The 27,053-nt window shown below is 42.4% G+C and overlaps 1 protein-coding gene across 1 annotated transcript in view; it reads left to right on the top strand.

Annotated features, from left to right (window-relative positions):
• The first annotated feature begins 13,641 nt into the window (after nucleotides 1-13,641).
• Nucleotides 13,642-27,053, top strand: part of SLC39A9 (solute carrier family 39 member 9) — a 21,779-nt gene continuing 8,367 nt past the window's right edge. The window contains exons 1-2 of the mRNA XM_018565103.1: nucleotides 13,642-13,852; nucleotides 21,591-21,713. Coding sequence (XP_018420605.1) covers nucleotides 21,618-21,713 — 96 coding nt within the window. The 5' untranslated portion in view covers nucleotides 13,642-13,852; nucleotides 21,591-21,617. The remainder of the gene's footprint in view (nucleotides 13,853-21,590; nucleotides 21,714-27,053) is intronic.

Raw genomic sequence — 27,053 nt, 5'->3', positions numbered from 1 at the left:
GGAGGATGTCCGTATAGCTTTACCGGAAGTGCCTTGTTCGTTGTTTGTACTGAGAGAGTGTTGGAGATAGATTTATTTTGTTATCTATCTTATCTAGAGCCTAAACTGAGGGCAAATTATATAACAATGCTGTGTGCTTAGGATATATGTTAGGGTATATGGGGAATTATGTGTATAAAGATTGTACACTGGGGGGTGTCCTATACACTGGGGGGTTATGTGTATAAAGATTTGTGTACAGACTGTACAGTGGAGGAATTCTTTGTATACAGACTGTGCACTGGGGGAGAGGTGTTCAATGTATACAGGTTGTACACTGTGGCGATATCCTTTGTATACAGGCTACACAGAGGGGTGGTCAATGTATACAGGCTGTACACTGGGGGATGGGGGGTATCTTTTGTATACAGGCTGTACACTAAAGGGGGAGGGGTGTTCTACGTATATAGATTATACACTGGATTTAGATCTAAATTCCGTCTGCTCAAGTTTTGATAAATCCTCTCCATGGTGCTTTTATTACTTTGTCTTAGAAGAGGAGCACACTCCTTCCATCTATCTCCATGCCTTGTATCACAATCCTACCCCTTAGGCACAACCAGGGACTATTACCATTTTGTCCTGAAGAGAAATGCACCGGGGCCCTTCAGTTAATGGTACAGCTCTTACTTGAGAAAGGGTCAAATCATGACCCGAAATGTAGCTATGCTGGAACTGGTGCTTCTGGTATTACACGACTAAGATGATGTAGAGTCTACTTTTTAGGTTTTTTTCTCTATTGTAGAATAAAAGGCACAATAATTATAAGACTTCTGTGCAGATCTCTTCTGAATAGTACTTTTGGTGCTATTTCCTTTTCTTATGAATAAAACAATGTATTTTTAAAGCCAACTCCAGCCTATGAAATAATAAAATAAACATGTCTCTGGAAATGTTAAAATAAAAAAACAGCTGCAATACTCACCCTATCTCTGGCGCTATCTACCGCAGTAGGTCCTCTACACTACCAGTTGGTGTAAAGCTGGCCATACACCTATAGATTATGTGCAGATTTTCTATGGTCAGATGGAAAAAGTGCCACAGATTCCTCCATCTACGCTAAACTGTGTGGAGGGAGGAATCTCCCACTGGGCCAAGCTTTAGTATCTTGGCAGTCAGCCCTGCTGGCTGTCAAAATACCTCAACAATCTGATTGGATGCTGGCATTGTTCAGGTATTTTGAGAGCCAGCGGGGCTGACTAGCAAGATACTGAAGCTTGGCCCAGTGGAAGATTCCTCCATCCACACAGTTTAGTGTACATGGAGGAATCTGTTGCACTTTTTCCATCTGACCATAGAAAATCTGCAGATAATTGTAAGGTGTATGGCCAGCTTTAGCTTCAGATTCAGTTTGAAGCTGCTTTGGCTCTGTGTACATATGGGTCTTTCCTGGAAATCCATTTTAAAGCAGAATGGGGAAAACACATTTTTATTCTTTTTTTTGTTTAATATATTTTTATTAATAATTTCACATAAACAAAATATTTTACATATTCCAAAAAAGACATACAAACCTCCTTATTACATTATATACTAAATCCAAGTCGAGCTTCTACAGTATATATATTCTCTATACTTATTCATCTATACTTTTATATCACCTTACTAGTGCTTCCTTTTCCTTATCTTATCTCTTTGTTCCTCTATGTTCTATTACCATCAATTCCCCGATAACTTCTCTCTTCTTACGTACTTTGGCCTATTCTCACATCATCAAATGGGGGGGAGCAATCCTTTAACCTAAATATACTATGCATATTCATGTGCCCTTACCCTGTTCTTCTACAATTTCCTTTTAAATATACAAACATGTCCTCTCACCAACACATTACAAACTTCCACTCCTCTCTATCCCTTCCCCGTGCTCCTATCCCTTTCTCTCCCCCTATGTGATCATATAACTTTTATATATCATGTGAACTCAATTGCCTCAAAAACTGCAATAATCAGTCCAATAACCAAATATGTACCCTTTCCCTCCATCCATTTTCTTCACCTTCCCCCTCCTCCCTTTATAAGATTAACTACCCCCTAATGATGTAATCCTCATTAACCCATACGCCCATTTCCTTAGATGAATATCTCTTAAATCCTAAATATATTATATCCGTGCTCAACCCTCGCTTATCTGTCCTTTGGACGTATTTATATCTTCCCCCTTTCAACCTTCCATTTAGCATACAATTACCCTTTCAAAACTGATTTTCACAGTCGGATACTATAATGCCCAAAGATAAAAATGAATCCATTCGTGGTAATGTTGTGGTAAACAACCTGCTTCACTATTTATAATGGTCTGGCCCTCTAGCAACATCAACGTGTAATTATAGCTAATTTGCCTACAAACGTCAGGTGGTCATAATAATCTGGCAACTCAGTGTATGTTTACCTTTAGGGGGATTCTATATACCTATTGATACTTAAATTAATATTTTACTGGCATTTACCTGTGGGGATTACCCACCACTGTGCCTATGCACCTCCACTCTAACCCTCTTCGCCAGAATCTTGAATTCCTTGAGTTTCTATATAATTTCCACCTTTCCCATACTTCTTCACAGTTATCCACCCTATCTGCATCTTCCATCCTTAATCCTTCCATTTACAGTATCTCACAGAAGTGAGTGCACCCCTCACATTTTTGGAAATATTTTATGATATCATTTCATGTGACGACACAGAAGAAATGACACTTTGCTACAATGTAAAGTAGTTAGTGTACAGCTTGTATATCAGTGTACATTTGCTGTCCCCTCAAAATAACTCAACACACAGCCATTAATGTCTAAACCGCTGGCAACAAAAGTGAGTACACCCTTAAGTGAAAATGTCCAAATTGGGCCCAATTAGCCATTTTCCCTCCCCGGTGTCATGTGACTCATTAGTGTTACAAGGTCTCAGGTGTGAATGGGAGCAGGTGTGTTAAATTTGGTGTTATCGCTCTCACTCTCTCATACTGGTCACTGGAAGTTCAACATGGCACCTCATTGCAAAGAACTCTCTGAGGATCTGAAAAAAAAAGAATTGTTGCGATACATAAAGATGGCCTAGGCTATAAGAAGATTGCCAAGACCCTGAAACTGAGCTGCAGCACAGTGGCAAAGACCATACAGTGGTTTAACAGGACAGGTTCCACTCAGAACAGAAGTTGAGTGCACGTGCTCAGCGTCATATCCAGAGGTTGTCTTTGGAAAATAGACGCATGAGTGCTGCCAACATTGCTGCAGAGGTTGAAGGGGTGGGGGGTCTGCCTGTCTGTGCTCAGACTGTATGCCGCACACTGCATCAAATTGGTCTGCATGTCCGTCGTCCCAGAAGGAAGCCTGAAGACAAGCAGACTAAGGACACGGATTACTGGAACCATGTCCTGTGGTCTGATGAGACTAAGATAAACTTATTTGTTTCAGATGGTGTCAAACGTGTGTGGCGGCAACCAGGTGAGGAGTACAAAGACAAGTGTGTCTTGCCTACAGTCAAGCATGGTGGTGGGAGTGTCATGGTCTGGGGCTGCATGAGTGCTGCCGGCACTGGGGAGCTACAGTTCATTGAGGGAACCATGAATGCCACCATGTACTGTGACAGACTGCAGCAGAGCATGATCCCCTCCCTGCGGAGACTGGGCCGCAGGGCAGTATTCCAATATGGTAACGACCCCAAACACACCTCCAAGACAACCATTGCCTTGCTAAAGAAGCTGAGGGTAAAGGTGATGGACTGGTCAAGCATGTCTCCAGACCTAAACCCTATTGAGCATCTGTGGGGCATCCTCAAACGGAAGGTGGAGGAGCGCAAAGTCTCTAACATCCACCAGCTCCGTGATGTCGTCATGGAGGAGTGGAAGAGGACTCCAGTGGAAACCTGTGAAGCTTTGGTGAACTCCATGCCCCAGAGGGTTAAGGCAGTGCTGGAAAATAATGGTGGCCACCCAAAATATGGACACTTTGGACCCAATTTAGACATTTTCACTTAGGGGTGTACTTACTTTTATTGCCAGTGGTTTAGACATTAATGACTGTGTGTTGAGTAATTTTGAGGGGACAGCAAATGTACACTGATATACATGCTGTACACTAACTACTTTACATTGTAGCAAAGTGTCATTTCTTCTGTGTCGTCACATGAAATGATATAATAAAATATTTACAAAAATGTGAGGGGTGTACTCACTTCTGTACCTTATCTCCATTATACTTCCCTAACTCTAGGGTTGGTGGGTCTATAGATTTTTAGCAGCGGGAGATGCTAACTCTAGCCGCAGCCAGAAAAGATCTTAAAATATCCTTTCTTATACTTTTAATAGATCCGGAAAGCAGTGATAATGGTGCTATCAAGGGACTACCCTCTATACATGATACCTCCATAGAGCGGTACACCTCAACCACTGCTTCCCAGAAAGGTGGTACTCTAGGACAGCTCCACCAAATATGCAGATACGTTCCCTCCTCTCTAATACATCTCTAGCATCTATCAGACCAATCCAAACCTATATGTCGTAGCCCTTCAGGGCACCGATACCATCTGGACAATATTTTATAATTCTTTTCCTGATAAAATGAGGAGATGACAGATGCGTGTCATTGTAGATATTCTTACCCATTCTTGCTCTGACAGTACTCTCCCCATATCTCGTTTCCATCTTTTCATAAAATGTGTATGTCCTATTGCCTCTTGCTCCCTCATAAGGCCATACCATACTGATAAAGGATGTTCGATAAGTGTACTTGATGTACATAGCTTTTCAAACGGGGTCAGAGGCCTATTTAGGGTATTAAGGGCTTTAATAGACCTTATATAATCCAATAACTGCACAGCCTCCATCCATGCTTTCCCATTGGTCTGCCTCTCTGGCCTTAACTCTATTTTCACCTTATCTCTCCCTGGGTCCAATATATAAAGAGCTTGTATCGAAGATTTCATATTTAAGAAAGATGTACCTTGCATTCTTGGTGGAAACTCTGGGTTTCCCAAAATGGGTGTTAATGGTTCAGGTCTTGAGGATAAGTTATACTTAATAAATGAGATATCCCACACCTTCAATACTGGAATTGCTAAATATGACAAAGTAGACTGAAGTGGTCTATATTCGTTTGGGATCCATGGAATATTTGAGAGATGTACGGGATATCTAGATAGTATAACCGCCTTATGGTACATGGCAAAATCCAGTATTCCTACCCCTCCTCTATTTTTAGGTCTCATTAATACTTTTGCACTAACTCGAGGAGTTTTCTGTCCATATACACATATTACAGCATATTATTATAACAGTCGTCCACACTTATTTCCTTCCTCATAATGTTGTTTTTTCTATTTGTATCTCTAGCTGTTAATGGTAGTTGATCTAGGACAGAGTGAATGCTTCCCCTCACCTCGTTTAATTGTGTGGAATATAAGAGTGTTACATCTGCCTTATTCAAAGCTTCCAAGTCGTGAAGTTTTTTAAATAACCCCTTCAATGTTTCTGCCCTTTCTCTCTTCAATCTGGATCCATGTTTGAGAAGAATACCTCTCACCACGCACTTAAGGGCCTCCCATTGTATAGGACAATGCCCTGTAGATGATCCTTTATACAATGATTGATTGTAAGAGTCACTTCCTCCTGACAAGCAATATTTTTTTAACAAATTGTCATTCAATCTCCATGTTCTTATGGCTTTGTGTACCTGCCCCATATTTAATGTTAATGACACTGGTGAATGGTGTGACCATAATATTGGACCCATGGCAATCTGCGGTGAATAATCCAGGAGCCGCTGATGCATCCATATATGATCTATACGAATATATGACTTATGTACCATGGAATAATATGTGAAATCCCTTTCAGTAGGATGTAATATAAGCCAACCATCTACTAGTTTCATTTGAAACATTCAAGACCTAAGTCTATTTATAGGCTTCCCTTTTGTATCCAAGTCTGCGTCTAAGATTAGATTCATGTCTCCCATGATCAATCTTGTACCAGGCCCAAATTGCTCAAATTTACGCATTACCTGGATACAAAACTTATATTGCCCTTTATTTGGGGCATACATTTTAGCCAATGTCTGTCAGCGATTTGCGCATTTTTATGGATCGCCACAGATACCCCTCCCCCTTGCTTTTTTATCCGGGTTAGAGTTATGGCACCATTTCGTGTGATATTTATTTCTTATATCTGGCCTTGATCCGGCCTTAAAATGCGTTTCCTGTAGGCATAAAAGATCTATCCTTTTTTTATGAAAATTATACAAAATCTGTGAAATATTTTCTGGTGAATGAAACCCCCTAACATTAGGCCTTGTTCACACCAAATGCAGAGCAGATCTGCTCAGTTTTCTGCACATGCAGTGCGTTGTGCCGCGTGGTTTTTGCCATGTTTTTGATGCGTTCAGGGCCGTTTTCGGGGGAAAAAAATATTTGTTTCCGTTTAAAATGGGCTTTCAGTGCGTTCCAGGCATTTGCATGCGTTTTTGATGCGTTTGCATGCGTTCCAGAGCAGGTAAAATAGAGCCTGCTGCAGTTTTTTTTACCTGCTCTGGAACGGAATGCTGCGATGTGAACTGGAGCTAAAAATACCATTGGAATACATTGGACGCAGTTTTGCTCCGGTCTGTAACTGCTCTGCTCTGCACCTGCTCCACGCTTGGTATGAACAAGGCCTAAAGGTAGCCAGCGCACACCTACCCATTTCTTAATTAAAGATCCCCCAAGGTACATATTGCATCCAACCTGCTCAGACAAAACAAAACACACCAGCAAAACCAAACACAACCAAGAAAAAAACTAAACAAAACATACATACACTATAACCAATTTTAGACCTAAATGTTCCCTCCGAACTCTCTACATACAAGCAAATGCAGTCACCATACTCTTGTATAAAGGGCATCTGTCTTAATGTCCCGCATATAGCCCACACAAAAAAGGCTGTACAGGGTTTGTAGGGGCCCACTAGGTAGTAGGAGTTTTTGAGCATTTCGAAAAGCGCTTTTAAATGCCCAAAAAAAGAAATCCCATGATTTCCAATGACCCTGGTTCACCCCTGAGCAGAAAAACGCCAAATGCCCGAGAAGGTACAGGAGCTTCTTTGGGAAGTTTTTTGCCCCATAGGCTTCATCGGAAATGCCCCAAAACGCGCAGAAGCATGTTGCACATTTTCGTGAGCGTCTTTGTGCGTTTATACGCGCCGTCTTCCATTGCTCACAATGTTTTATGAGCTGCCAATCAAACCGGCGTTTTCATGTACGTGTGTTAAAACGCGCATACATATGTGCACAATGCGCATAAACGTACAAATAAACACATGCTGTTAACGCACGTACAAATCCACAAAAACGGTGCCGCCTAGGTGTGAACCAGGCCTAACCCTTTTCAAGCCTCAGCCCATTAATAAACATTTCTTTCTAAGACCTTGAAATAAACCCATTTCTTATACGCCTTGAATTTAATACCTATTTCTTCTTATTCTACAATCTCCTGCGCTACATAAAAAAAACATATATAACCAAGAAAGGGAAATGGCTCATCGAGATACATCATTTGATTCCTTTCTTATTGCTTTTAGTCCTGTAAACTTTTTTACAGGACTATTGCAGACAGCAAACTTCCTAATCTCCCAAAACATATTTTTATTTTATATCAATGTTTATGTGGTCGACGAGATTTTACTAACGACCATTCAGTTCTGGTAGGCATATCCAGCTTACTCGATTTTGGCAATTGTATTGAAGGGATTTCTAATATGTCCAAAAAACCTGGAAGATCTTCTAGTTTCCTGAATTTAGCCGTTTTCCCGTTTTTCTGGGTAATCAGCTGAAATGAGTACCCCCATCTATACCCTATTTTCTTCTCTAAGGCCTGGTTCACACCTGTACGTTTTGTAGCGCGTTCAACACTCTACGAACGCTCTACAAAACGCTCAAACATGAAAATCCCATTGTTTTCTATGGGTATGGTTCACACCTTGCCGTATTTCAGCCCGTCTGAACGCGCTACAAAACGGCCTACGCCTGAAAAGGTACATGAGCTTCTTTGCGGCGTTTTTGTTGAGCGTTTCCATTGGGATACAGCCAATTTGCTCTCGGAAACGCGCGTTTGTTGCGTGTTTTTTTTTACCGCGAATTGCGGTAAAACGCGCGTCACGAAATGCGCATATTCGAAACGCCTAGGTGTGAACAGAGCCTAACACTGGCTTAAGCGCCTTCCGAAGCATCCACGTTTGTCTTGAAAGGCCATGAAAGGCAGCCACTATATGTCCATCATGTGTTACTGACTTCTTAGATCTAGCTGCTACTAAGATGGCTTCTTTTTCAGTATAATTTTGTAAACTACATATCTTATATCCTGTTGAACCTCACTTTCCTGAGGGGCACCCTCCCGGTTGTAATCCAACTTTCCTGAATCTATTTGTACCGTCCTAGAGGAGAAGCTGGAACTGAGACAGGATCCCGACTTGCAGCCGTTGGAGATGTGGACGCCACCATCCTACCACTTCTGCTCTGCGAGGGCCGAGTTAAGAGACAGAGATGCGGCCGGTATCTACGGCTGAGCTTGCTTTAGGTCAGATCACGAGGGTTTGGCGTCTCCCCACGTCATTGGCAGGCCACTCCCCCCGGGCGGTGGGTTATTGGGTAAACATTTTAATAACCTTTGCATTGGGTCAAACATTTAAAAATGTATGCTCATCCGATCCTTGGGGCTGGCTTGAACTTAGACCAGACTTTGGAGCCTCTCTCCACCTCTGCTGAAGTGGTCTAAGGTCCCTGACTCATCACTTTCTATACATAGAGTATAGGACGTGAGGACACCGAGAGACATACCATCGCTGCAGTGGAGGCGGAGAGAGAGCTCTGTCACAGCCGACAGGCTTGGAGGATCGGGTAGTGATGCCGCTGGGAGAGATTCCTTGTTTTATACAAGGTGTTATGTGAGTAACATTTTAAATAAACTTTTGTTTTAATGATATATATGGTCTATATTATGGAGTCTATTTTGCTTCACACATGTTCTATTGCACATGGGGAATGAGATGGAAGGAGAGGGGCTAACAGTTCACAGTTTCAGAATAAGGTTTCATCCAAGCTGCCATAGGGGTAAAAGGGATCTGCTGTATAAGACCTTAGCCACGAGGTCTTATTTACTTCTTACAGGTATTTATATAGTGCCAATAATTTTATGCAGCGCTTTACATAGTTTCACACCAGTACCGGTTCTCAAGGTGCCAATTTATATGCACCTTCAGAACTCTAAGGTCCCTGTCTTATATGCATACATACATATACAGATGATGTGTCTGGAGAGTGATCACATCAATGGATTATTTGTGGTAGATGCAACGCTTCATGTTGGTGTTGGCTGCAGATTTGAAGTGGTGGATACTACAGCTTATTGACACTTTACAACTTTGGATATCGTTGTTCAAACACTGGAATTCATTAAACAACTTGACTCATGTTGAATATATTAGATGGGACATTACTGGGTACTTTGGAATATTGTGTGACCTCAGCACAGGAGAAAGTGTTGTGTTTATTGTTTTGTGTCACACATTGGATACGGTATACAGTGTATATAGATCACTTGTAGCAGTTTGTAATTGATACTGTTTGTATATAGGAGTATAAGAGTATAGCGTGGCAGTTATTTATATCATATTTTATAGTTGCTGTTTGTCACCATAGCGCTCGCTGCAGGATTATATTGGCACAAAGTAGTCACACTTTTTTGTGTAGAAATAAAAACCTGACAGTTGTCCAGCTTTCCTCTACTAAAGAAAAACATTTCTATTTCTGTCTGTAGTACTGTTGCCCACTGGGCGTGTTCTACCTATGACTGCACTTTCACTCCGTTCAAGTACTAAAAGAAATCAGAAGAACAAACACAGCGTAAGTTCCTTATTTATATATAATAACACTAATGGCACACATTATGTAAGGCGCACATTACAGTATTGATTTATGTTAAAAAATCTGAGGGTTTAATGTCACTTTAATAGTGTGCACCAACGCAGAGCATCAAATCAGAGCACTCCCGTCAGCGTCTCCCTTTACTCCTTTGTCTCATCCACTAGAAAGGATCCAGTTTTGGCTTTCACAGGCCCCACCCCTCTGTTTTGTTACATTACCAGGCTCCACTCTGACATGTTGCGTCTCTCTAGACTTTGTTAAGACCCCATTCACACTGAGCTACATTGAAAAAAACACTTTTTCAGCGCTGATTTGAGCTGAGCGACATTGAGCTACAGTGCACATATTGTCGCGCTATGTATCGCTACCTTTGGCATGGACTTCGTAGCTGCTACATTGGGCTCTATCCAATCAAAAGCAGTCTCGATGTGACATAATTCCTCTTCCTGCTTATGTTCCTGCTTATATTTCTGTGCAAAAGTGACACTTCTGTAGCGCGACGTCGCACACCATTGAAGCCAAATCGCACGAAATCCGTTGAAAAATAGGTCAGTTTCAAGCGGCAAGCTTGAGCTACAAGCTACAGGCGACATTGAGCTGTGAGATGTGAACAGCTCCATTGAAATGCATTGGACAAGCTACATAGAGCTGATTTTTTAGCTGAAATCGCGCTACAAATCGCTCAGTGTGAATGGGGTCTCAAGGGTTGAGTTTTAAAACCACAAAACATTAACATGTCTTGGCATATTTACTACATTATGGGATCTATTTATAAAGTATCCTCAGAGCCCTTAACTCTGCAAATACCTGTGAACGTTCGACCCATGTAGATATATGCCAAAATGAATGTATTTTCAATATTTGTTAATGTAATACTGCATTATGGCCACTGGATGGTGCGGAGGAGCACAGAAAAGAAATATTTCTTGTAATATTTCTAATATGCTCCTTTAACTACATCTAGTGGCCATAATGCAGTATTACATGAAAACATTCTAAAATTAATTGCATTTATAAAGGAAATAACTAAAGAGTGTTCATTTTGACTTATATTCACACAGAGCAAACATTCACCCTGGAAATTATTTATAAATAGACCCCTTTATGTGTTATTTTCTTGAATTTTGAAGACCTTTAGGCTTTGTATGTGTGAGCATAAGAGGGAGAGCAAAAATACTCAAAGGAAGTACCGTATATGGCTGACGTCAACGTTAATAAAACTTTAGCTCCAGCAACATGCGTTTTTCATGTTGCTGTAGCTGAATAGAGTTTTATTTACCGTGACATCAGCAGTGTGTGTTTCCTTTGAGTACTTTTGCACTCCCTCTTATGCTTACATATACAAAGCCTAATAGTATTTAAAGGGAGCGTGGATGGGCTCTTGGCCGGTCCCGCAATATATACCTGCTCGGGAAAGCTTGACAGGGGTTTGGAGCAGGGACAATCTTCTATCCAGTGGTCACCATCAGAGGGAGTAGATGGGTAGTACACATTCTGAAGTGTCCTGTGTCCTCAGAATATGGAAGTGAATGTCTCAACATGGAGGCTGCTGTGTTTGGAATAAGTGAGTGCCTAGTTCTCCTTTTTTGATGCTGTACATAATATAGTTGTGTTGACCCTGTTGATGGCTCCCCATTGTGTTGACCCTGTTGATGGTACACCATACATACCTTGTAGGTAAGGTCCCCATTCACTTTTAATGCTTAGATCATCATTGTCATTTCACAATGTCCGGGAACAGGTGAGATTTTTCAGAATGTGACAATTTTTATTCAAATGAATCAATTTTATCATAAAATGATGTCCTTACTGCCTGCAAAATTGAACTATCATCTGTTAAGGTGGAACTTCAGACCAAACCTGTCAGACTTTGTTGCTGTGTCTCCACTAGGGCAGTTTTTCCTCACTTCCTGCTCTGTCTCCAATAGGTAGACATAAAAAAGACTAAAGTGCAGGGGTAGGCAATCTTGGCACTCCAACTGTTTTTGAACCACAAGTCCCATGAAGCATTGCAAGACTAACAGCCACAGGCATGAGGTAGAGGCATGATGGCATTTGTTGTTGTAGCACAGCTGGAGTACTATTTTCTACCCCTGATATAGTAGATATTAGTACCTCTACCATGGGGTGTAATTACAGATCATAGGGCTCCATAGCAACATTTTGATGGGGCTTCCCCCCTCCCCACCCTGGCAACCCTTAAAGGAGAACTATGGTGTCAGTGTTTTTCCCCATAGTTCTCCTTAGGGTAACGGGAGGACACAAACTAGCGTCCTCCCGTTACCCTAAGCTCAGTATACCGCGAGCTACAGCTCGCGGTATACTGAGACGCCGGAGCGGATCCCGATGTAGATGACGGGATCCGCCCAGCTGCGTGAGTGACAGCTGGCTCTGCCTATTTAGAGGCAGAGCCAGCTGTACCCGCCCCCTCCCGTTCCGCCAGTCAGCGCTGGCAGATCGGAGCGGGGAATCCAGCCCTCCCCCTGTCACGGCAGAGAGCCGTGACAGGATAGAGAGGTGAGCGAACCTTGTATGTGTTCCCTCACCTCCCGCTCTACTGAGCCGACCTGTGACAGTCTCATTGTCACAGGTCGGCTAGAACTATGAGGTGAGTGGAAATCACTCATCTCATAGTTCTCCTTTAAGAATCTACAAGGACAGGTATCAGGAGAGCTGTCTACATAGTCTCCTCTTGTTCATCAAGTCCTGTGCTAGCACATTTTAATACTTCACCCTCTACAAGACAAGAAGGGGCTTTGGCAGTAGTTCACTTTAATGTTATCTGTCTTCATATTACATGTATTTATGTTCCTATTTAAGAAACAATAATAAATATATGACCTAAACTGGAAAAATAATGGAACGTTCTTGGGATGCACTTTACTGGGGAGCTGACAGTCATTTTTCCGATCAAATGCTAGGTAAACATCATTGCATGGTGGTGACATATGCGTTACTGCAACATCCAAAACCACGTATTTTGTGCATTAGTACGCTGTGGTGCCATTGATGACACTGTCACACACCTTGTTATTGTTACAAAAGTAGTGAAATGTATGGGCTGCCTTACTGCAACGCACATTAACGCATGGACAAACGCTCACTGACACGCATTCATTACCTCGCATTTACACCTGCACAGTCCGTGAACACATAATGTGTGTTTGTATGCTGTGGTTGCAGTGCCTCCCAATGGACTTGTGTGTCAATGGACTTCAATGGGGCCTGAACGTTCAACAAACAAAAAAGCTCATGTAGCACATTTTGCATCATGCTTTCCCCGTATTTTGCTTTCGCAAACACAAAGCAAAAACGTGCATCTTCCTGGCCGCGTTAGGGGTACCATTAGAAATGAACAGCATGCCAGCATGTTTTGTAACGTTTCAGTCAAAGAGCGTGCTTTGTGCGCGTTCAAGGAACGCGCAGGTCTGAATGTGGGCCAACATAGCCTAGACGTTTCTCTGACAATGCCCCCCTCCACTCACACAGAGACATTATTATTGTACAAGCAAAGGAAGCCGGTGTTGTCCATGATAACCCGATTCCAGCTGGCACTTTCCAGTACAGGCCTACAGGGCCAGAAATAAATAAAAAAAACACAGGTTGTCATAGACAACACAGGTGCCATTAGTGTCATGCACAAGACAGCCAATCAGCACCGTGACCCAAGGCGGCTCTTCTCTAGGTGACGTCAGTCGCTGTGTGACCCGGAAGGAGTTCCTGTAATGACACCATGGCAGCTGGAGGATCGATGAAAGCAAGATGGCTGGACGCCTATGTGTTCCCCGCTGAGGCCCTGTGACAGCCGCTGATCAGGACACCAGGGATTATACACATAGACTGACTGTACCGGGAACACGGTCCGCCCAGGGTCATAGAGACGGACGGCTGAGGTGTGAGAGTCGCTCGCCCTGCATTACTAAGCTGTATGTGTCTATTGTAATAGTACACTATATTAGACTCTGGTGTACCAAGCTGTATGTCCTTATTACTCTAATATAATAGACCGGTGTATTAGTATGTGGAATATTAATGCTGTAGTAAACTTTATTCCCCGATTACTCTAGTTTTATATAATAGTATTTTTCTGTGCTCTAGTGAGCTGTATACCTTATTATTCTATTATAATAGTATATTCTGTAGGAAGCTGTAGTGCCGCTGTTGCTTTATTGCAGGGGTGGCAACCTTGGCACTCCAGCTGCAGTGGAACTACAAGTCCCATGAGGCATTGCAAGACTCTGACAGGCCCAGGCATGATTCCCAGAGATGATGGGGCTTGTAGTTTCACCACAACTGGAGTGCCAAGGTTGCCTATCCTTGCTCTATTGTCACAGTACAGTATGTTATCTTCTGCCCTGGTAAGCTTTATGCTCTTCTCACACTTGTAATAGAATATTGGCTTCCTCTGTTGTAAACCGTCTACCTGTCTCTGATGGAATAGTGTAATAACCTTTGGAGTGGGGAATGGCCACATTCCTCCCTCAGGCCTCATTCACACTGGCAGGGATGTAAGCGCCTTCCTTGAACATTTCTGAACACTTAAAAACATACACTGATTGCAACTATTATCATTCACACTGTGTGTTTACCTGCGATTAGTTTAGCTGCGCCTATAGAATAAACAAATAGAATTCTGTACGTCTTGGGGTAGATTACATGCTAGGAACATAAATGCAGGAGGATATGATATGTATAAAGTTTTTCTATACTTTCCAGAGAACTTCTCCTGTCATTATATAAACTGTGGGGGGCTCATGTGAATGTAGTCTTCAGACACATTCGCAACATAATTCACTGCGTCACAGCACACTTTTATTGTTTGAGTGCTGCAATAAAGTGTATATAAACCCCAAATCTTGTTTTCAGTATGTTTGGTATTCTGTCTCTGTTTACACTTTTCTTAAGCTAGTTGTTTTTTTTTTTTTTTTTTTTTTTTTTTTTTTTTTTTTTTTTGTGACTGTTGCAATGTTTCTTACCTGGATAGCCTGCCAGTTACAGAACTTCCTGTTGCAGGATGACAACGCTATGCCATTGCCTCACAATTTTCAGCAGTGTTGTCAGCCTGCCCTGTGAACTCCTCCAGTTGACCATCCTATTAGGTCTATCAGTGACAACACTACTGAAAATTGTGAGGCAATGGTATAGTGTTGTCATCCTTTAACTGGCGTGATCTCCAGGTTAAGAAACTTTGCAACAGAGTCACAATAAATAATATTGTAAATAGTTGTAGAGTCCCAGCATACACCATCCTGTTATACAATCAGCATGCTAGTAGGAGCACCTACTTTAGTTGTTTTTGATAATACAGTCAAAGCTTACTTGGAAAAAAAAATCTCTTTTAAATAGTGATTGCTGCCTTCCGTCTGCCCATCACTTTCCCCCTGATTCACATGTGCTTTGCATCTCTTTCCTGCTGTTTGCTGTGATGCAATCTTTCAAGACTACATATCCCATCATGCATTTCTTCCAGCAAGCAATGATACTGTTACATTGTTCAGGTGTTGAGTTGTAGGTCAGAAGGCAGGCTCTGTAAGAGTTGTGACACAAGGAAGTGCATATTCACAGGGCTGAATTAAATTGCGTCAGTGAGAAGGTGCATCCAACGGACATCTTCAATAAGTACGTAGGATAGAACTTTTGGAAATTCAATATAGAAATACAGATTTATTTTAGTGTTTGACCTCAAATACCTTTTGAGAGAAAAGTAAATAACGAGACAAAATACCAGACATTCTGAAGAATAGATTTTGCATTTCCATACATTGTACAGCAGTCCGGTTAAATTCATGGGCTACCAATGCACCACAATAGACAAAAACCAGACATGCAGCATTTTTTCCCACACAGCACACAACACGTGTTGCCGCACATTGCTGCGCACTGTTTCCAGTGGCAGAATCTGAAGACTGTTTCGAGGAAAAAAGAAGAACATATGCTACAGTGACTAGTGTAGACCCATACAGCGGAGTTTCCAGGGCTGAGCAGCTACCTGGGCGCCTTTAAACGAGAACTTTGGGGTCAGTGTTTTTCCCCATAGTTCTCCTTAGGGTAACGGGAGGACACAAACTAGCGTCCTCCCGTTACCCTAAGCTCAGTATACCGCGAGCTACAGCTCGCGGTATACTGAGACGCCGGAGCGGATCCTGACGTAGATGACGGGATCCGCCCAGCTGCGTGAGTGACAGCTGGCTCTGCCTATCTAGAGGCAGAGCCAGCTGTACCCCTCCGTTCCGCCAGTCAGCGCTGGCAGATCGGAGTGGGGAGAGGGGAATCCAGCCCCTCCCCCTGTCACGGCAGAGAGCCGTGACAGGATCGAGAGGCGAGCGAACCCGGTATGTGTTCGCTCACCTCCCGATCTACTGAGGCGACCTGTGACAGTCTCATTGTCTCAGGTCGGCTAGAACAATGAGGTGAGTGGAAATCACTCATCTCATAGTTCTCCTTTTTAACATGGTAAATGTATCTTTTACATTGTTGCTCTAGTCTAGTGGAGTGTATTATACCTGGTTTGTTTGCCACCACGTAGACCTCGTGCACCCCGGTGACCTTGCAGCACTGACTGCTCGCACTCAGACCTGCAGAAACGTATTCATGTATCGGTTCCTGGACTATTTGAGGTCTGAATGGGAACTGTTGAGTCCCCAGGACTGAGAGGTCTGAGTGGGGGGTGTGCAAGGCTAGTTGTTATGTTTCACTGGGGGCCCATCGGTGACGGAAATACATTTGGAAATATATCTGTGCCTAACTTGGCTGCCCAGCAATAGCAATCCCTCTTGAGAGACTGACACTATTCCTTTTCATTATATTCAATGTAACATGTTTTATCGGCTCTTTACTGTGATATTCCTGTTCTGCTGGTTTGTGCTAGCAATGCTAGAGCCAATATGTTCTGGCCATGTCCCTCTAGTGATCTCATCAGTGGTGACAACTGGTCAGAATCGCTATATAGGGCAAATAAATAATTGTCTATTTCCATATGTGGACCCTTGCTGGCTAGATGGGCAAAGCATCACTCTCACTGGCAATTTGCATCCTACAGCATTTCCTTCAGTGAGGGAGCAATGCCTATCAAATCTGACCAATGAGGGAGCAACACATGGGAGCAGGTGAGTATTTGATTCATTCTGTAACTGGTCCATTGTTGTTAACCAAAGAATTAGTATTTTGACCTGGTCCTTCTACTTCAGACCGAGGGTAAAAATGCATTCAATGAATCAGTCAGTCCTGTGTTGGCTGTTCCCTGGAAAATAGCCGTAAACTATAAATGTGTTTGAATGTTGATTTGTATTTTGTGAAGGGGATAGCAGAGCACCTACACAAATCCTACTTGATCGGATGCAGTCAATGTTCAGCTGACATTTTTCCACCCGGCTTTTACAATTTTTGTTATTGAAGTTTGTCGAGCCAGGTGGTACCAACAGGATCACCCACGGCTCAAATTATGAGTGTTGTATGGCTACCTAAGTGGGAATACAGACAGCAGTTAAAACCTGACAAAGAAATTTGGACTGTGTATGGCCAGTTTTAGAAATAAAATCCGGGAGATTTGGATTTAATTGGGTGGCTAAAATGTTGGCCAATATTTTGTGTCCGGTCGATAAAAGAAATATGTTGAACATCAGTCCTATTTTGTTTTGTCAGTGGCCAGCTTTGGTAGCATAAGTATATCGGCCATGAAGGAGTCTGCATTAAATAAGACACCTTTCAATAGTTTATTATAAACTGTTACAAATGTCGTAAAATCGCCTGGGGCCCAGTTGCTTATAAATTTTAAGGTTTATGATCATTTTATTTTTTTCACTTTGCTCAGTATATTTTCATGATTCAGTAACTGATGTTGTAGAGACTTAGGGGAGGGAGTTTGTATATACAGGTGAAACTCGAATAATTAGAATATCGTGCAAAAGTAATTGCAGTAATTGCTGCAAAAGGGGCCCAAACCAAGTACTGAGTACATATGCATGCTTGTACTTTTCAGAGGTCCGATATTGTTCTATGTACAATCCTTGTTTTATTGATTGCATGTAATATTCTAATTTTCTGAGATTGTGGATTTGGGGTTCTTGGGGTTTTTAAGTTGCATTAGTGAAATAAATGAACTTTGCACAATATTCTAATTATTCGAGTTTCACCTGTAGAAAGGATTTGGCCTGTTGAGGGTCAATGGGCTGTTTAGTTGTATGGAGATGTGAAAGGTGTTTATGAAAAATCATTTTAGTGGGGTCACCCATCAGGGCGCCAGTATCTGTCCTTAGATGATTCCTGAGTGAGACTGAGGCCCTTCAGTTTTCTATATAGACCAGTATATTTATCTGCAAGACTGGTGAGACAAAGATTAAGAGTGTCTAACCTGTCCAGTTTAAGCCTCAAGTCTGGGTCGGGATTGGTCTTTAGGCTTGTATATGTATTTAGCACACCATTTTTTTCTGTATGTATACAAGGCCTAACTGGTTTCTGAGAAGTATGTCGCTGCCCTGTAGCTAAGCAGAACAGTTTAAAAACCCCTCCAGTTTATATTGTGTTTTCTACCGTCCAGAACTTCAACATTCGTTGTTTTTTTTTTTCCTGACCGGATGGCCGTTGGGTCAGTGGTCCTACTGCAACTCTGCTGTGTTGTGGTGCCTGAAGCCTTGCTGTCTTTTGTCAGAGGTACCCCTGAAATGCTTCCAGAACCTTCACTCCCTCCTCCTGAAGATCCCAAGGATTATTGCCCGGTCCTTCTCCTCCCCTTCTGGGGTAGTGCAGGTGGCCAGCGGAGGCACGGTGCTACAGTGATTCCTGAGCTTAGAGCAATTAGCAGGGATTAATGCAGCCCAAGCCTCAAGCTGAATGTCGTGCTACAGCATGAACGCTGAGGCCGACAGCATGGGTGATCACCACTGCCACCAGTGGAGGAATCGTAGGAAGGACAGAACAGCGATGGCTGCTCCCAGGTCTAAGCCTGTTAAGTATTTGACATTACAGTGCCACACGCAGGGGGAGGGGATGCAGTTTGTTTAGGTGGTGGGTCGAAGCTACTGTGTCTGCCGGGCACTCTTTCCTACCTGATGTCTTTTGCATATACTTTGTCTTTTGCCTGTTTATTTATATGCCACCTGTTGCTCCAGCCTCCGGTAGTGCTGTGGCATTTATAAGTTTAGGATGTTAACTCCACTTTAGTTAGGAAATTCCCCCCAGTAATGTATGTACATTGACATACATTGCAAACATTGCTGCAGATGCCTAGTACTTTTGTTTCTGTTCTAAAGAGTAAGCAGTTTGGTGCACCATGTCCTTTCCAAACGTTTTCCTGATTGGAAGGGTCTGGTTAGTTTAAAACCATCTGGTGCATTTTCTTTTTCCTAAGCTGGGACATTGTACTTGCTTTCCTCTGCCCCGCTCTAGTACGCCTCAGAGCCCAGCATAGACCCACACAGCCACCTGAGAATCTGCACAGACCAGCATAGACCCGCACAGACCAGCATAGACCCGCACGGACCAGCATATTTGGAGGAGATTAGGAATCTGGAGAATTGGTGCCAGAGGAACAACCTCCTCCTCAATGTGAGCAAGACAAAGGAGTTGATAGTGGACTTCTGTAAAAAGCAGGAGAGAAAATACCAGACCCCCATGATCAATGGAAGCCCAGTGGAGAGAGTGGATAGTTTCAGATACCTCGGTGTACATATTACGCAGGACTTGTCATGGTCCTGTCATATCAACACCGTGGTGAAAAAGGCTCGGCAGCGTCTTTTCCATCTTAGACGCTTAAGGGACTTCAGACTGCCTGCTAGGGTGCTTAGAAATTTTTATTCCTGCACCATAGAGAGCATCCTGATGGGAAACACCACTACCTGGTTTGGGAACAGCACCGTGCAGGACAGACGAGCTCTTCAGAGGGTGGTGCGAGCAGCTGAGAGAATCATCCAAACTAAACTCCCTGACCTGAATTCAATCTATAGCAAGCGGTGCTGGACCAAGGCCAGGAAGATTATGAGGGACTTCAGCCATCCCAACAATGGACTTTTTTCTTTGTTGAGGTCTGGGAAGCGTTATCGCTCCCTGAAGGCCAACACAGAGAGACTGAGGAGAAGTTTCTTCCCTCAGGCTATACGGTCTCTTAATCAGACCTCTATATAGTCATATAATCTACTGCCTGATTAGATAAGTATTCTTACATTACTGCACATCCGCACTTTAATAGAAAATGGTCAAGGAAAGGTCAATTCACTGCTGGTCATCACTTTAATTCATTTTACCCCGTATTGCTGCTGTTGGCATTTGCACACTTACATTCCATATTGTATTAGCATTTTTAGTCAAATTTAAATTTTAATATTTACATTTAACACTTATATTTATTTTGCAATGTAAAAGTTTTATTTAAAATGTATTCTTTCTTCTTTTTGCAGTCGTGTAAGCATTTCACTGCATATCATACTTGTACGATTGTGTATGTGACAAATAAATCTATCTATCATAGACCCGCACAGCCCACCCGAGAGTCTGCACAGACCAGCATAGACCCGCACAGCCCACCTGAGAGTCCGCACAGACCAGCATAGACCCGCACAGACCAGCATAGACCCGCACAGCCCACCTGAGAGTCCGCACAGACCAGCATAGACCCGCACAGACCAGCATAGACCCGCACAGCCCACCTGAGAGTCCGCACAGACCAGCATAGACCCGCACAGACCAGCATAGACCCGCACAGCCCACCTGAGAGTCCTGCATAGACCTGCACAGCCCACCATAGAACCTGCACAGACCGAGGTTTTCATGCAATAAGACCGACTAATAAGACCTTTCAGCAGTAAAGGTCTACAGCTAGTGGTCCCGTCCTGACATAGGCTTGTTTATTTTTTGCTTCTCCTCTCAGGTTGCTGTCCTGGAAGATGTTCAGGGAAATTCCCTGTTAGACCTACCGGTAATGGTATTTCTGGGAATCTTCCAGGACAGGAAGCCTACTTCCAACCCGTTTCTTTTGGTTGTTTTCATGGTGTTTTTGTCCCTTGTGCGCTGGTAAAAGTAATCTACTTTAATCTCAACTGAGGGGCGAGGGGGGTGGTAGAGGTTTTGCAACTGTTCTTATTGTGTTTTCGGTAGAGGGAGAAACCAATCATCTCTCAAGGTTGCTGTCCTGGAAGATTCTCAGACATATTGTTACTAGCAAGTCTAATGGGGGAATTTCAGATCAGTGAGGCAACTTACTAAAGCAATTGGAACAACTTGACTACATAACATTTGCAATTTAAATAGCTCAGATAAAAATACTCCAAAATAGGAAAAAACATGAGATGAACGAATCTGCTGTGTATATAAATATGATCTAATGTATATGTATATTTATATAAGGTCAGTATAAAGACTGCCAAATGCAAAGGGGCATAAACGGTGAAAGAGGAAACACGGGTTCATTTTCTGTATATAAAGGTGTTCTGTATGGTGGTTAAGTCCAGTACATAAGGTAGTAGCGTTAGTAGGAATTAAGAACAAGTAAAGATAAATAATATAAAGTGCTTTCATGATGGCATCTGCTAAACGTTCCTTCTTGCTAATGCTTTGTCCAACTAGTTTTGTTGTAAAAACAGTAGTCAGATAGGAAAAGCTGCAAGCAGAGATATTTTCAGTGTGCAATCCTTTGCCTTAGACTAAGTTTGCATTTATCATTTTATGTTGCAGATTGGACCTTGAAGGACAAGAGCAGCCATGGATGACTTCAGTTCTATTAGCCTGTTGTCCCTGGCTATGCTGGTGGGGTGCTACGTGTCGGGAATAATTCCCCTTGCAGTCAATTTCTCTGAGGTATGGAAAACAGTTTTCTTTCTCTGAGTTGCTTCGCTAGTTTTCCACATCACAGTTCAAACAACCTTCAACCCCCCAGAGCAGGATGTGAGCAGCTCTGCATTTCTTTGTTTTGGGCATATGATATTCAAAACCAAATAGCTCGCATTGTTTGGCTTTTATCTTTACTTTGCGGACCAGCCATTGTCTTTTTTTAAAATACAGTTGAGCTTTGTGATATTTATAATCTGCTAACATTTTCCAACAGGTTTATTTTATGGAAAACTGGGTAAGACTGTTTTGTAAACCAAAATACATTACTGATCAAATAACATACTATATAATTAGATTTTGTTGGCCTGTAATTCTTTTTACTGGCACTTTAAATAGATCTAAATGATCTTGAATTCCTCTTGAAAAATAATAGTGCACTTCTTGGTATGTGAGGGTGCTCAGGTACTCCCGTGTCTAAAATCTTATAGCTGTATATCTGCGGTGGGAGATCTAAGGCACTGCTGGCTCTGACTGTTAGTTTCAGGAGATTTTGGGTGAGATTTGGGAAGGTCACATCTGTACAGCGCACTGTTCTTTTTGCTGGAGGCTCTGACATGAGGAAACAAACCCTTGCCTTTACCAAGATGGCCTCCTCCTTGGCCGGCACTGACTCCTACAGAGACCGTGCAGAACAAGTCATGTTAAGTCTGTAATGGGGAAAAGATCAGTTGTAGGGAGACCAGGGGAAAATACTGGTAACTAATCCCTGTTGCCCTCTTCCTGCCTTTTTTTGGCACAGCTTCCAGGGTCGCTTCCCCCCCCTCCAGTTAGTCCTTGTACTTGAATGGCAGTATACCATCAATAAATTGACTTTTGCTGATTTCACCTTAACTAAGGTGTGCTGGTGACATCCTTTTGAAACTTGTATACCCTCATGGCGCCATCCATGGTCACTGCGAGCACCCACCTGTGTTTTAAAGACTTTCATCTCCAGTAAGGAGTGCAGCAAGACACCTGTGTATTACTAACTGATGGGGAGTCTGGAAAATAACGCTATAAAGAATACAGTAGAGGGAGCGGTCATATGTTATCTGTGAGGCTACAGTAGAAGCTGAATGCCAGTTACAGGAAACTGACAGGTTATAAAAAAAAAAAAGTGTTATTTTGTACCTTTTATCTTGTTGACAACGGATATGGTGAAAGCTCTATGCCATTATCTCAGCTCATGGATTAAATGACAATATTATAACACCCTCTTTGGATGCACTCAAGGCTTACATTTTGGAACTTTTACTGAATGTACTGAAAATAAACTGACCTTTTGGTCATCAAAATAATGATCTGCCTCTTTCTGGCTACCCGCTCATAAAATATAACTGTTATAAATAAACATTTTTTTTCACGGCTTCTGAATTATCTACACCATTTCTGGCTGTTTGTTGATGCAAATAGTTTTATGCAAATATTTATTGATGATTGTCCCAAGAAGCATTGAGCAAGGAAATTAAACCTACTCTGCCGTGGAAACAAATTGGCTTCAAATTGTAGTGATACCGACTATTGTAGATAAGCGTGTAACTAATGTGTTTTAGATTCTGCTCAGAATGTGACCCTGAGAACAAATGTAAATGTGTACATTTTCAAACCTTGTAGTCTGTCCTGCCGGTCCTCTCTGCACGTTGTACAGATCTGCCAGTGATTTGTATGACAATTGGTTTTGCAGAGTTGTTCTATAATAGCCAGGCAATGAACCATTGAGCCATGAGCTGTATTTTCTTCAAGAGATTTATACCTTTTATAGTTCATCATATACTGAGCTTCTGATAACCAATTTTGGAAAATAATAGGCTTTAATACATCTCCTTCCAACATATAGCGTTCTAGGGAGGTTCTGCATTATAGTTGATCATGATAAAACTCCAGTTCTTATCCCAGTGCTAAGATTTAGCATAATGCGTCAGCAGAACTTACTGACTTTACCCTGGGACACATTTTTATTTTTCATCTAGATTATATAGGTAGCAGTTGTAAAGTGTAATATACAGGCATCCTGGTACACTTTTATTATACTGGATTCTTGTAGTCACAAAAGAAGATTAGATGTAATGGGGACAGCCTTAACTGGCAGTGGGGAACAATGCATAAGACGGGGACCCAAAGCAGCAGTCCAAGCAGGTTTATCCTGCACCATTATTCAGCAAGGCATTACCTAGATGCGGTTTGAGTGCAGGAGGGCTTTGCACAAGTTCATAACATAAAACAAAAAACATGCTCCTCCAAGCCACTAAACATTTTAGTGTTTTGTCAGCACTCAGCCTTTTCACCCAGCAGCAGGCTCCCAACGCAGAAAGAGTGAGAGAGAAAGCCCTGAGCATCGGTTATTTCACATATAAAGACCTGCGGACAGCTGAGACTAATAATGAGGACTGGCTACCAGGAAAGATTTTTACTTGGGAATGGAGGCGCATTCCCACCAAAAGACTACAAAGCTTCTGGGCTCTAGGATCCAGAACAGAACTAATTAAGGTTCTGAGAAAACAACAGATGTTGTTTTATCCATATCTGTCATAAGTGCTGGAGTCGCTCACCATGTGTATGTGAGAAACCTAGGTGACACATCCACAATCCTGGCAACCAGTGCTTCCCAAGCTATAAAATGACATTGGAGCTCTGGATATACACTACAGTAGCATATCAGGACAGTCTTGTAAAGTAAATGTAAATACTTTAAAAAACAAAAGGAGCATGTTGAGAAGATTCTGCTGCCAGTGGAGTGACAGAGGTTGGGCTGGACCCATTGAGTTTTGAAGGATCTGCATGCTTGCCACCGTGTGACTTTGGAATGTTTTGCCTGATTTAAGTGATGTATTCTAGTGGCACTCTGTCTGATCCAACGCAGAACACCTTCTGAATTGGTTAACCACTTTGATAGCTTTAATATCCTTTATTCTTTACCGTGACCTACATTATACAGAGATTGTATTCTACATAGCAGTTCTGTGTGTTATCAAGTGGCATTAAGCTGAGACTATTATGGAAAGACTTGTGTGTGACACAAAAAGGCAAGTGTTGCTTGGTGTATGCCGGGAAAAACCACATGCAGTACATCTCCACAATACATACCTATTTTTCTATGTTTTATTTGTTTCAATGAAACGCGTGATCTGCCTGCAATGCACTCAACCCCTACGTTTTTTTGTGGGCTGACAACACAGCATTTTTGTTGACTGATTTTCAGTCCTGCCAAGATGCCTTTTGCTAAACTACTCCATCCCTCCCATTCTTCCTTTTCTATATTGTAGACACTAACTATTATGTATTCCCAAGATGACAACTTGGAGGGCTAATTAGACTGCCTGAGATAACATGGGACAGCTATGAATTTCTGATTGGATCAACAATCTTTAACAGATAGCAAAACACTTTTAATTCTAACAGACCAAAAGGGAGTAAATAAGCGAATTTGTTCGCATTTACCTACTGTTTAAAGTGAAAATGAGGGGACTATGTTCAGGATTTTAGCCAAAGGTAATTGTAGGCCTCACTAAGGCTTCAGTTTAAACAGTGTAACATCACACTTTTGTAAGAATTAGTTTCAAGTTACTTTGTTGCAGCCTTTGTGATAACATTATTTCCAGTTTGGGGTTGTCAAAAATGGAATTTAATGGGAGTGCTGACTGTTACTTTAAACAAGTAGCTTAGCAGGCTTTCAACAAACATCATGTAGCGCCAAAGCATACCGAAGCCTGCTAACTGCTCGCAGTGACAGTCAGCACTCCCATAAAGATCTGTGTTTTAACCTGCCCATCGGGAGCTGAATGGTACTTGTAAGGCTTCAACAAAGCTGCTTGAATCTTGCCAAAAGTCTGCAAATGCTTTGCAAAAACTTGCTGTCCACACTGCTTGTATACAAGCTGAACCTTTGTGAACAAGGCATTATACAGACATGGGTAACAATTTCTATAGTTGTAACTGTACTAAAGGTTGCAAATGTGTCCAAAATATGGTAAATAACTTTTCAATTGCAGTATTTCCGGGTATGGGCCATTCACTGATAATTCATTACCCTGGGCCCATTAAATAATATCCCCAAAAATGCAACACCTAAATAGGGAAAATGGCCACACACACACACACACACACACACACACACACCAGCCATAACATTATGACCACCCACCTGATATTGAATAGGTCCTCCTGTTGCCGCCAAAACAGCCCTGACCCATCGAGGCATGGACTCCACTAGACCTCTGAAGGTATTCTGTGTATCTGGCACCAAGCTGTCAGTAGCAGATCCTTTAAGTCCTGTAAGTTATGAGGTGGGGCATCCATGGCTTCACATCCCACAGATGCTTCATTGGATTCAGATCTGAAGAATTTGGAGGCCAAGGTAAAACCTTGAACTCGTTGCTGTGTACCTTAAACCATTTTTGCAGTGTGGCAAGGGAGCATTATTCTGTTGAAAGAGGCCACTGCCATCAGGGAATATCGCTTCCATGAAGGGGTGTACTTGGTCAGCAACAATGTTTATGTAGATAGTATGTGTCAAAGTAACAGCCATATGAATGACAGGACCCAGTGTTTCCCAGCAGAACATCACGCTGCCTTGGCTAGCTTCCCTTCTTCACATAGTGCATCCTGGTGCCATCTCTTCGCCAGGTAAGTGAGACACGCATCGGCCATCCACATGATGTAAAAGAAAATGTTATTCATTGGACCAGGCCACCATCTTCCATTGCTCCATGGTCCAGTTTGGATGCCCACATGCCCATTGAAGGAGCTTTTGGTGGTGGAGAGGGGTCAGCATGGGCACCCTGACCAGTTTGTGGCCACAAAGCCCCATACACAACAAGCTGTGATTCACTGTGTGCTCAGACACCTTTGTGTCGGAACTAGCATGAACCCTTTTCAGCAATTTGAGCTACAGTAGCTGTTCTATTGGATTGGAGCACACAGGCCAGCCTTGGCTCCCCAGGGTCAACATGACCCTTTTGCTGGTACACCAGTTTTTCTTCCTTGAACCACTTTTGGTAGGTCCCGATCACTGCAGACCGGGAACATCCCACAAGAGCTGCAGTTTTGGAGTTGCTCTCACCCAGTCGTCTAGCCATCACAATTTGGCCCTTGTCAAAGTTCCTTGAATCCTTACACTTTTTTTCAGCTTCCAACACATCAACTTCAGGGACAAAGTGTTCACTTGCCGCCTAATATATCCCACCCACTTCCAGGAGCCATTGTAACGAGATAACAAATGTTATTCACTTCACCTCTCAGTGGTCATAATGTTATGGCTGATCGGTGTGTGTATGTAATATTGGGTTTTGTGAGCTGTTTAAAGCTTTTTTTTTTTTTTTTTTTTAGGTA

This window comes from Nanorana parkeri, unplaced genomic scaffold (assembly GCF_000935625.1).
Source record: "Nanorana parkeri isolate BGI_ZX_2015 unplaced genomic scaffold, ASM93562v1 scaffold812, whole genome shotgun sequence".
Lineage (NCBI taxonomy): Eukaryota > Metazoa > Chordata > Amphibia > Anura > Dicroglossidae > Nanorana > Nanorana parkeri.
The sequence above is the reverse complement of the archived record's forward strand: the minus strand, read 5'-3'. Positions and strand labels throughout refer to the sequence as shown.